The sequence below is a fragment of the Myxocyprinus asiaticus genome, chromosome 29, assembly GCF_019703515.2.
Source record: "Myxocyprinus asiaticus isolate MX2 ecotype Aquarium Trade chromosome 29, UBuf_Myxa_2, whole genome shotgun sequence".
NCBI lineage: Eukaryota > Metazoa > Chordata > Actinopteri > Cypriniformes > Catostomidae > Myxocyprinus > Myxocyprinus asiaticus.
This window is the reverse complement of record NC_059372.1, coordinates 6,590,907-6,604,197: the sequence shown is the minus strand read 5'-3', so window position 1 is coordinate 6,604,197 and position 13,291 is coordinate 6,590,907. Positions and strand designations below refer to the sequence as shown.

General features: G+C 36.8%; 1 protein-coding gene across 1 annotated transcript in view; it reads right to left on the bottom strand.

Annotated features, from left to right (window-relative positions):
• LOC127419648 (V-set and transmembrane domain-containing protein 2-like protein) overlaps positions 1-9,469 on the bottom strand; it is a 66,185-nt gene extending 56,716 nt beyond the window's left edge. Inside the window, exon 1 of the mRNA XM_051661219.1 lies at positions 9,180-9,469. Coding sequence (XP_051517179.1) covers positions 9,180-9,297 — 118 coding nt within the window. The 5' untranslated portion in view covers positions 9,298-9,469. The remainder of the gene's footprint in view (positions 1-9,179) is intronic.
• Positions 9,470-13,291: the final 3,822 nt, after the last annotated feature.

The window sequence follows — 13,291 nt, the reverse complement described above, 5'->3', positions numbered from 1 at the left end:
AGCTCTCGATTCGATTCCGATCTCAATTCATATGGGTACATTTTTGTTACAATGTCCATTTTGCTTACATATAAAAGAAATTCACTCTCAGCTAATGCTCTTAATTATAAAGAAACCTTCTAGGCAACCCTTCTAGGTACAATTAGAAAATATTAATTATACAAATTATATTTTATCATTAGTTTTTCATCAAATTGGTCACATTTTAACTTTTGAAAAATGTTCAAATTCAGTCTAATCCATCAATGTCTTGAAATTGCATATATTATGTTGCATATATATATATATATATATATATATTATATTGTGTTACATTATTTTTGTTTACAGTATTCACATTGATATGTAGAACACATGCTTAGTATCAGTACTGTCTCTTTAAGACTAGAGGCACTAGCCAGTAAGCGCATATTAATGAGAGAAGACGTGCATAATTTCTTTAGCATGTCCATGTGTGATAAGATTTAAATGTTTCTTTTTTTGTTGTTTTTTATCAACAACTGTGTAAAAACAGAAAGGGTATTAAAAGACATGTTTGGGGGGCCTGGGTAGCTCAGCGAGTCAAGACGCTGACTACCACCCCTGGAGTTCACAAGTTCAAATCCAGGGCGTGCTGAGTGACTCCAGCCAGGTCTCCTAATTAACCATTTGGCCCGGTTGCTAGGGAGGGTAGAGTCATATGGGGTAACCTCCTTGTGGTCGCTATAATGTGGTTCGCTATCGGTGGGGCGCGTGGTGAGCTGTGCGTGGATGCCGCGGTGGATTGCGTGAAGCCTCCACACACGCTATGTCTCCGCGGTAACGCGTTCAACAAGCCACGTTATAAGATGCGCGCATTGACGGTCTCAGACGCGGAGGCAACTGAGATTCGTCCTCTGCCACCCGGATTGAGGCGAGTCACTACGCCACCACGAGGACTTAAGAGCGCATTGGAAATTGGGCATTCCAAATTGGGGAGAAAAGGGGAAAAAATTAAAATTAAAAAAATTGACATGTTTAATGACATACGGATCCGTTGATCTCGTCTTTGGACTCACAGAACGAGTTAAACCAAACTTTTACACTCAGCATGCAGTGGAAGTACTTCTATGCTAATAACTTCTTCTCCACTGTACTACTCAATCACTGGTAATGGAAATCTTAACATTTACTAGCCAGTGGCTAATCATAGATTTAAGAATCAATATCGAGATTGTTCCAGACGAAGATTGCGATGCATCAGAAAATCGATATTTTTACCCAGCCATATTCTACGGTGAATTTTCTCTTTTGAGTCAACTACTGTCATGGCAGAGCAACAGTTTGAAGAGAATATTGCTGAGCAAGTAAGTTAAAGTAAATACTGTGTATTTATAGCAACTTACCTGAATTATATCATCCAGTTTAATGGCACGGACATTTAAAGGTAACTCTTGTGTACTGGGGTTTGTTTTACCACCACAGTAACCCAAGAAGGCACGTTTAACATATTCAACCAATGCATTGGCCAAGCACTTGCATTTGTGTACGCGTACTTGCCTAAAGTATGTTTCTGGCCTTCCTTTCTCTTTCTTTGTCTTTTTCTACTTCACTAAATAAAAACCATTGATAGCTTGTATTAGTATGATACTGTATTGTCTACTGCCAAAGTTTGGGACACTTCAGTTCAGTGGTGATTGCTTTAAGACTACATCGGAAGCACGACTTCCCCTAAAATAACATAAGAAATGCAGCAATATTGAATTGAAAATATGTACAAATAATTTATATAATTACATATTACTATGTCAAACATCACACTGTTCATTCAAGTAATGCAGCCCCTTTTTTCTACATGTCCATATTAGACAGTGGACGCTATTTGCATTGGATATGCATCTGTTTGTCAATTGGACATTGGGCTTTTATTAAATGTCTTTGGGTCCCACCCTGAAGCCCGGCTTCACTATGTGATTGGTCGAGCACTCATTTGGGCGAGACTCTGCAACAAAAAGCCAATAATTGAAACGGTGATGTACGTGATTGACAGTGCATGAAATGTAAAAGTACCGCTGTTGAGTGCAGAGTGTTCGGCGGGTCGGAGATACACATGCAGTTATTTGCAGCCTGATGTAGCACAGTTATTTCAGCCTTCAAAATTGGATACTTTGAGAAAGTATTGGAGCAGCTTTTAGGAGCAACATCAAAAACTATAGGGTAATTTGTGCCACCGCTCCAGTTTTATTCAAAATGCTTTACATTGAATAAAAAATATTAAATAAAAACAACTAAAACATAATTAAAAACCATTGTGATATAATTCTGATGCAACCTCACAAAAAGTCTATGATATAATACATCAAACACTATTAGAAAACCATCAAGAAATGTCCAGGTCATATTTTACCTCAAAATTCAACAGAAATAAATAAGAAATTATATTCTGCTTAAAGAAAAAGAAGCCTTTTCCCATTGTGACATTATTTTCATGAAGATTAATCCAAATTGTCAATGGCCCAGGCATTTCTTTGTGAGATTCACCCATGGAAATGGAAGTTTGACTTCATTTTTCAATGATATGGCATCACAAACAAAATACTAGCGCACACTAATAACAGATAAACATTATCACTTAATACAAACTTAATTTTAGCTCCTATAGAACACCAAACAAGTCTGACATGGTCTTACAGCTTTTAATTAAATTACTTGTTCAATCCTCACTGCTGTTCTTTGATCTCTGTGACCAACCGATTTACCAGGACACACACAGCGAGAGGAAAAACTCAACGCTCCATTGGGGAATTAGTTGAGCAGGTGACATTATCAAGACTGGTCACCATGAGAACTCTGGACGCCCTTAGATAAAAAACAATTTCAGACTCAGTAAAACCGGTCCAGTGTTGGTGGAAATGACACAGTCCATAGGGAACCTCCACTGAAAATACTTTTGAGTCCAGGTCTAAATATACTTCATGTACCTTTTGTGTGGAAAACCATAAAATAGAAAAAAAAATATTTCTAATGGATCACTTCAATCAAGATTTTCCAATGAAGAGCTGATCCACCTTTTTGAATGCTCATAAATTCAACATGAAACAACGTTCGCAATAGAAATGGGCATTTTCAAAAAACTTTGTAGTCCAGTACTCCAACCCACCAAAAACGAGTAGTTGATTACTGTAAATTAAAATGGACGTTTAAAATAACAAGTATGACACGTATGTGAAGTTTTTTATTTTTATTTTAATAACAAATTTTACCAAGAACAGTTTCAAAATAAGGTAACTTCAACATACTATGTTTTTTATTTCTTTTGGGCATTTTTTTTTTTTTACGATCAATATGCATTAATAATACTACAAAATTAAAGTAAAAAACATTTGCACTTACCCGGTTCTTAGAAACACAGAAACCAGTGCTGATGGCAATAGAGTATTGCACATATATAAACTCAAAAAGGCCCTTACATTTTTATCATTTCACATGTTATTATTCAGAAAAGGTGGTGGAAGTTGGCTTTTTATAAAATGCGCTATGCCCATATTAAGAGATTCAATGCACATAGACAAATACCAGTCTGGTAAGCTTCCAAGTTTCTCGTACCGCTTCGCAGTTTCTTTCAACCATAAAAACAGATCCTTGTCCATTGGTCTGCATGACTCCAACAAGAACCGAATATCAATAGAGTAGAATTCAATAAGAATAAAAATATTACAAGTATTGCTAATTGCTTCACTAGGCTTTGCTTTCAAATGCAGAGATGCCATCATATCTTCTCTCATATAATAACTCGACGACACATATCCATAGCGCCCCCAGGTGGACGAATTGTAACTGTGCGATTTGGAGAGTGATTAAACGGGAAAGTACAGGATAATTCAGCGTTGCCCACAGCAGGCAAATGCGCAAAGAAAAATCAATGTGCAATATTTTAGTTGTATTTTTAATAGTCAATTAGCTGGTGCAGAACGAGTACTCAATTACTCGATTAATCGATTACTTGTGCACATACCTATATTGCAACCCATTTTGTTGCCACAATCTGATGCATTTTCTGAGTGAAACCTAAACAAAAGTATTTAATGTCTTCATTGGATCTTCACAGGATGATCCTGATGCATCAATGTGCATTTCCTCTATCCCTCTATTAAACGCGAGGGTGAATTAAAACTTTCTTGGTGCAGAAAATGAGATTCCTTTTCAAGCTATTGCTATTCAATTGAGGTGTGTTGTTCTGTATCGAGCAGTCCAGTGGGTCTCTATCCTTTGTTTCATTGCTATGAGGTCAGAAGAAAACAGAGGTCTTAAGTTGTCATTGACATTAATTAGGCCTAGTTACCGCAGGCCATGGTATTCTCATTGGCATGAAAACGAATGTATTGAATGCAAAAACTGTCAATCACTTTAGAGACCAGGAGAGAAGAAGCAGATCTGTTTTAGACAGAAAAATGAAAACCAGAAAAATGCTAATTTTTCACAATACAAGAAAGTTCTAATTGGATGAATCTTTTGAAAACATGACCAGGTCACATTTCACAGAAAAAAATCAATAGAAAAATAGGTAAAATTTTACAATAAGGACCTAATTGTTAACATTAGTTAATGCATTAGGCATCATTAACTAACAATGAACAATATTTTAATCAGCATTTATTAATGTTAATGTGTGCAACTTTTAATTAAAAAACTAAATAGTATATGTTTATATTAACTAGCAATTGTTATTTCATGTTCATTAGTATAGTTAACAAATGTAAGCAAATTCAAACTTATTGTATAGTATTACTGAAAAATAAAAGAAATTATATTTTGTATTTTAAAAAATGCCTTTTTTATAGATTTTTTTTTTTTTTTGCATTAAAATTTGCATGACAACTAAGCATATTTCCCTTTACTACCATAATGAGTTTTTTTGTCATTCCTGTTATTCTCAATGAGGAGTCTCATTATTGTAATACAGTACTTTTTTTTTTTACTTTATAGCAGTAAATATATATTTATATATACTATATTACTACATATATACTATATTAAAACACACTATAAATACTATATAATTTATCTTGTTGCGAGGCACTGAGATTAATGCAACCATGATGTATAATACTTAAAGGAATATTCCGGGTTTAATACAAGTTAAGCTCAATCGACAGCATTTGTGGTATAAAGTTAATTACCACAAAAATTAATTTGGACTTGTTCCTCCTTTTCTTTCGAAAAAGCAAAAATCTGGGTTACAGTAAGGCACTTACAATGTAAGTGAATGGGGTCAATCCGTAAACGTTAAGTGCCTCATTGTAACCTCGATTTTCGCTTCTTTTTTTTTTAAGAAATTAAGGGACAGGTCAAAATAATTTTTTGTGGTAATCAACACTATGCCACAAATGCTGTCGGTTGAGCTTACCTTGTATTGAACCCGGAATAGTCTTTTAATTTAAATAATATGAAATTATTATTGCATTACAATAATAAAAAGTGACATTTTTATTTTTATTACAGTAACCAGAATTTATAAAGAATGCAAAATCTTAATTATCCTAAATTAGTCCTCATTTTCTTGTTTAGAAATAAGACTTTCTTTTCCTTTTGATCGTAATTTCATGCAGTGATCCAAGAATACAAGAACTGAAAATGCAAATACAGTGTGGAAAAATCAACAAATATATGTAAGTAAAGATCCTCCTGATATTTCCTTAAATGAGCAATCTAATCTAAAAGACACTTTTTATATCCATCAAATGCAATCTGATCTTGCAAATTATCCACTGTACATAAATCTTAAAATCTTGCAAGCGTCCAGGTCTGTATAGTTTATGTAATTCAGAACGTCAGTTCACAATCAGATCTCTTTCCTGATGCTACTGTAGTGCAGTTCTTTCCTCTTAATATTCCTCATGAATATGCCCTGATCACAGACTGCCCTTTAATTTCATGGTGAGCGACCCACAATCCTGCGTACGAACTCTTTCATCAGTATGATGTGTGCCTGGGTTCATCAGCATTGATTTATTCATTGCATTAGTCATCTTTTGTAAATGCAATTGTCAGAACTTCTCACATGAATGCAAAATATGCATGTTTTGATAACTTTTTCCTTTTTTCAGTGCTTCAACATTCAGCCACAACATTAAAACCACCTGCCTAATATTGTGTAGGTCCCCCTCGTGCCGCCAAAACAGCGCATCTCAGAACAGCATTCAGAGATTCTATACTTCTCAACACAATTGTACAGAGCGGTTATCTGAGTTACCGTAGACTTTGTCAGTTCAAACCAGTCTGGCCATTCTCTGTTGACCTCTCTCATCAACAAGGCATTTCCATCTGCAGAACTGCCGCTCACTGGATGTTTTTTGTTTTTGGCACCATGCTGAGTAAATTCGAGAGACTGTTGTGCATGAAAATCCCAGGAGATTAGCAGTTACAGAAATATTCTAACCAGCCCATCTGGCACCAACAATCATGCCACGCTCCAAATCACTGTGATCACATTTTTCTGCATTCTGATGGTTGAAGTGAAAATTAACTTAAGCTACTGACCCGTATCTGCGTGATTTTATGCACTGCACTGCTGCCACACGATTGGCTGATTAGATAATCGCATGGATGATTGTTGGTGCCAGATGGGCTGGTTTGAGTATTTCTGTAACTGCTGATCTCCTGGGATTTTCACACACAACAGTCTCTAGAATTTACTCTGAATGGTGCCAAAAACAAAAAACATCCAGTGAGCAGCAGTTCTGTGGACGGAAACGCCTTGTTGATGAGAGAGGTCAACAGAGAATGGCCAAACTGGTTTGAACTGACAAAGTCTACAGTAACTCAGATAACCACTCTGTACAATTGTGGTGAGAAGTATTGAATCTCTGAATGCTATTCCGAGATGCAGGTTGGCGCTGTTTTGGCAGCACGAGGGGGACCTACACAATATTAGGCCGGTGGTTTTAATGTTGTGGCTGATCGGTGTAGTTTGAGAAATGTGTCATAACAAAAAATTCATATTTGATGGATTATAATTTGAAGGATTGGCTTGAATGCAAGATGTTTTCCTGTAATAAAACACCAGCAAGGCCTATTTATGTAGGCTAATTATAAACCCAGAACAGCATCTTAATTTGGCTTTCACTATACAGAAAAATGACCATGGTATTGTCATTATAAATACAGCACAAATACCACAGTATTAGCCTACAGGTGAAGCCTAGTAAATCCTATGGTACTTGAATATGGCAATTATTCAATACAGTATATATCAAAATATCACCTGATTCTATCACTAAACCACATTACAGTACTTTTCATTAGGTTATAAAGCCATGGAATGGTAACACCATGTTTTAACCATAGTAATACCATTTTTTCTTGGACATTTGCATGACAGTAATACCATGATATTCAATGAGGTACCATGGTATATAAATTCGGTAATCACCATGGTATTACCATCTCATACCACCAAAGTACTTTTATATGGGCAAAAACACCACGTTTTAACTATGGTAACACCATGTTTTGGATGTAACACCATTATATTCTTTGAAGTACCTTAAAGTACCCCAGGGGCGTAGCAGCCACAGGGATGTGGGCGACACGTCCCCCCACTCATTAAAAAGGTCATTTTTGTCCCCTGCACTTTTCCAAGCTAAACCCATACCAAGTCCAAATGGTGGATTTGTATACAGTATTCTTTGCGTTTTGTTACTTAGGGTTGATTAAGCAACCATCCGTCCAATCACAGGTGAGTTTCATGAGCCGAAACAACCCTTACGTGTTAGGCCGTCAGTCAGACAGTCTAATCAATGCGGCTCCGTTCATTTCTATAAAGTTGCTTTCGACAATGCTCATTTATCCAAGTTTTTTAATCAGCATTGATGTTGATGTAAATTAATAATCTAGAGATGAGGAACACACAAATGAGAGTTATTTATAGGCATATTGTTCTTGATTTGCAGCATTACTTGAAATGCACTGCAGAAAAAAACAAAGGACAATCCTTCTTTTAAACACATTGTAAGTGGAGTTTATATCAGCGCATGAGTCTTCATTAAGTTATGCTTTTTACATTATGTTTGTGAGGTAATAGTTTGATCTGTTGTTTTTGCCAGTTCAAGAGATTATTAGATCTGTGTTAAATATGTAAAGCTATTTTTAATATCAGCTTCTGTTTTTTACCTCTATGCTGGTGTGCAGTCGACAAACTGTAGGAAAAAGATAGATCTGCTTCGGCATTTTACTGAAGTCAATAGATATGTAGACACTTTTATTATATACATGAAAACGTACGGATGTTATTGAAACTCATAATTATTATAAGACTGTTATTGTTGTCTTTTGATAAAAGTCATGCACAGCAGCTCACAAACTGTAGGGAAATGATACATTTGCTTTGTTCTTATAATGCTTAAAACCTCTACTAAAGTCTCTTTGTAGGTCTGTAGACATACATATTTTAAAGGATTAAAAATTTATTTTGGTTGTTGATTCAGTGACTAACTAATTTCACACAAGACTCTCATTTGTCACCACCTTCTGGTCACTGAATCATTAAATGGATCTGAATGAATTTTGGTGAATGTAGTCAAAACACTCGAGCCACTTGGATACATTTAAATCCCACAATGCACAAGCACAGAGTAAAAAATACAATTGTGCACATGCACAACTGTCATCATTGTAATTGATTAAATTGTTTATTCAGGACCAGCTTGTTCTCAGTCTTTTATTGTCATGTGTGAAACAGAAGCAAGTGCTCCACAAGATGCCCTTTAATTTGGCAATACTTGATTCTTTAAAATACTACAAATATTAAAAGTAAATAATATGTATATATTAATATAATACTTATATCATACTTGTATATTAATATATACTGTAATATATTAAAATTGCACTGTAAGTGTTGGGTCTGTGTGAGACACCTACTGACAGCTGTGTCCCCCCCACTTTTAAAATGTCTGCTACGCCCATGAAGTATGTGACTATGATGTGTGAATATGGTTATCATACAGTATCATTGTTATATATAAAAGTACCATGGCATTGCCATCTAACACCATCACTGTACCACCTGTCAATAATCATGGCACAGTTTTGAGGGTCTAGCTCCATGAGTAGTGCGCATCACGATCATTGTGCCGTTTGTGCGCAATTCGGACCAAATTCAGACCATTTACAAACCTGTGCATGCGTGTATAGTATCGGATATACTCCACAAATCTTACCGTTGCTGGATATGTGGTTCTCCACCTCGTCACTTCCAGCTTGCCTGATACTGGCACTAAGTTGGATGTAGAGTCCCACACAGTGTAAACTCCTCAAGATCACTCCAAACGCGCACATCGCTGCTCCCTGCAAAACACTCTCTCACATCAGGTGAAAATATACGGTTTAGAGAGATAGATCCAAGTATGAGAGGGTTTACTGGTGGGTTTCGTCCACGATGAGAGAGACAGGAGATGCTTAGAAGAGGCTGCGTGTGTTTGCAGTCGCCTTCTGACGCGCGTTGATTCTCCGCGAGGAGGAGAATCTCCCCGGATCTAACCAATGCGGCGGAAGGATGCAGCGCGAGCAGCGGAGAGTGCGTAGTTCGGCACTAGGGAATTTCAACTAGGCGGAATGATCTTATGGGAGAGATTTTTTACAGTGAAGTTTTGCGCCAAAGATCTAACGGTCGGCGTGGGAGGCGGGAAAATTACATTTGGAAATGTTCTGAGGTCAGTTTAACTGAGAACTCCATATGTGTTAACGGTCTTATTTCAATCATCAACCAGTCTTGTTGGCAGTACAGTCTGACGTAATGCAGTGCTGATCTAGCTAGTAGGGGTAGTTTTTAAACGATGTTTTCAGGGCCTTGAAGATAACCTCTGGGTCCCATTTTAGACACTATCCATACTAAAAAGGTCGCAAGATAAAAATTAGTGCTTCAGAAATCACAGTTCCTTGCAAATGATATGCCAAAAGTGCCTGAATGATATACATATATACAGCTGAAGTTAGAAGTTTACATACATTTAGGTTGAAGAACTCATTTTTGAACCACTCCACAGATTTAATATTAGCAAACTCTAGTTTTGGCAAGTCGTTTAGGATATATACTTTGTGCATGACATGAGTAATGTTTCCAACAATTGTTCACAGACAGATATTTTTCACTTTTAATTGACTATATCACAATTCCAGTGGGTCAGAAATGTACATACACTAAGTTCACTGTGCCTTTAAGCAGCTTGGAAAATTCCAGAAAATGATGTCAAGCCTTTAGATAATTAGCCAATTATCTTCTGATAGGAGTTGTACTGAATTGGAGGTGTACCTGTGGATGTATTTTAATGCCTACGTTCAAACTCAGTGCCTCTTTGCTTGACAACATGGGAAAATCAAAAGAAATCAGCCAAGACCTCCACAAGTCTGGTTCATCCTTGGGAGCAATTTCCAAATGCCTGAAGGTACCACGTTCATCTGTACAAACAATAGTACGTAAGTATAAACACCATGGGACCACGCAGCCATCATACCGCTCAGGAAGGAGATGCATTCTGTCTCCTAGAGATGAACGTAGTTTGGTGCGAAAAGTGCAAATCAATCCCAGAACAACAGCAAAGGACCTTGTGAAGATGCTGGAGGAAACAGGTAAACAAGTATCTATATCCACAGTAAAACAAGTCCTATATCGACATAACCTGAAAGGCTGCTCAGCAAGGAAGAAGCCAATGCTTCAAAACCGCCATAAAAAAGCCAGACTACAGTTTGCAAGTGCACATGGGGACAAAGATCTTACTTATTGGAGAAATTTCCTCTGGTCTGATGAAACAAAAATGGAACTTTTTGGCCATAATGACCATCATTATGTTTGGAGGAAAAGGGGTGAGGCTTGCAAGCTGAAGAACACCATCCCAACCGTGAAGCATGGGGGTGGCAGCATCATGTTGTGGGGGTGCTTTGCTGCAGGAGGGACTGGTGCACTTCACAAAATAGATGACATCATGAGGAAGGAAAATTATGTGGATATATTCAAGCAACATCTCAAGACATTAGCCAGGAAGTTAAATGGGTCTTCCAAATGGACAATGGCCCCAAGCATACCTCCAATGTTGTGGCAAAATGGCTTAAAGACAACAAAGTCAAGGTATTGGAGTGGCCATCACAAAGCCCTGACCTCAGTCCGATAGAAAATTTGCGGGCAGAACTAAAAAAGCGTGTGCGAGCAAGGAGGCCTACAAACCTGACTCAGTTACACCAGTTCTGTCTGGAGAAATAGGCCAAAATCCCAGCAACTTATTGTGAGAAGCTTGTGGAAGGCTACCCAAAATGTTTGACCCAAGTTAAACAGTTTAAAGGCAATGCTACCAAATACTAACAAAGTGAATGTAAACTTCTGACCCACTGGGGATGTGATGAAAGTAATAAAAGCAGAAATAAATAATTCTCTCTACTATTATTCTGACATTTCACATTCTTAAAATAAAGTAGTGATCCTAACTGAGCTAAGACAGGGAACGTTTTCTACGATTAAATGTCAGGAATTGTGAAAAACTGAGTTTAAATGTATTTGGCTAAGATGTATGTAAACTTCTAACTTCAACTGTATTTTTGCTATTATTGCCTACAACCCCTTTTAGCAATGCAAGAGGAGAAATTTGTGATGCTTTTTTCCCCGACTTTTTCAGTTAAAGAAAATTGTAGAGGAATGCGAGGTTGAAGTAGCCAGTTAAGTAATAATGAATTTTAATGTAATGAGTTTAGCTAGATGGGACCGCATAAATGCAAACGCAATCAGTATTCAACAAATGTGTCTGTGGTTTTATAATGTAAAAGTAGCCTATGTCCCAATACTGACCCAATACCAATACCGTACTACTCTACACACTCAAAAGTAGGATACGACAGGGCTGAAGGCCTCCCTCCTGGGGATAAAAAAGGGGTATTTTCTCCCAAAACACTAAATTGCAACAAAAACTTGAGCAGCACTTTGCTAAACACCTGTTTGTAACTATGCACTGCTACTTTTTCCTGATCCATGAGGTCATCGCCATAATGTCCAAAGGTCGATTTTGAGGTAATTTGATCAAAAATGTAATAACTTTTAAAATGTTGGAAATGTAGGCTATATACATGTAGCTAATGAGAATCGCTGATATGATCACATTTATTTTGAGACAAAATACTTATTTGTCAGTTTTGTTCAAGGTGATTAAATCAAAAGTGTTTTTTAATAACTTTACAATAAGTGAAAGGATAGTATTTGGGGTAAAAAAAAAAAAAGAAAAAAAAAAGAAGCAGCAGCCCCCTAGCCACCTTTTTTTAATTATCATTAATTTTAATCAAAACAAACTTCCGCTATTATTTACTTTAACACAAATTATGTTTCTCCATTATTCAATAAAGAGAAATGTATTTTTTCAATCTCGATACACTTTGCGACCACAAAAAGCAAATTTTCCATGCATTGTACCCTATGTAATTTTTCCATTTTCCTGAAGTACATACTTTTAGCGCATATTTTAAGTTTGCAAATTGGGATGCAGCAAATGTTGTTAAAAAATGTATTTAATACTTGTAAAATATTAGGCTATGTTGTATCCAATGTACTTTCACTCTTGACTAAAATGCGTCCAGTAAGATGATTTCCTGAGATGAAAACAATGTGTATTCATGGAATTATATGACCAGAGGTTTAAAGGCATCATTCACCCAAAAGTGAACATTTTCATCAGTTATTCTCCCGTATGACTTCAAAAAAAAAAAAATTGGGTATGGATAAACATGGGGGTGAGTAAATGACAAGAGAACTTTCATTTTGTGAGTGTACTAACCCTTTAAGCATCTTAATTTGGGTAAAGGTATTTGATTTCAAAATGCATTTCTACATTTTTGTAATTTATTGTTTCTTTTTTCACAGGCTCAAATAGACTACTCAGGGAATGACACTGCCAGACTTTTCACTGACCCAAACAATAAACAGGCCTGTTTCCGCCTTTTCCTGTGACCAGTACAATGCAAAGATCATTAGGTGGGTATAAACAAATGTTCTTGCCACAGGTTTGTATCCATTTACCCACCGTAAGGAGGAAAAATCAGTGCTCAACTCAATCACTCAGAAAAAGATAATTATTCTGAGCTCTCTGGGCTGTGAAATTGCTGTTGAATCACCGTTAGCGTGCTAGTGTCATAATCACTGATAAGAGATGCGTGCTGGGATACCTGCCCTTCCCAACAATTCAAAATGCAAATAACAATCCTGAGTTTTATATCAGTGATTTTGGAGGGGGGTGGGGGCAGCAGATGTTGCTCTGCGTGAGCTGCTGCGGCCTCCACCCAGCCATGGCAAACTGGC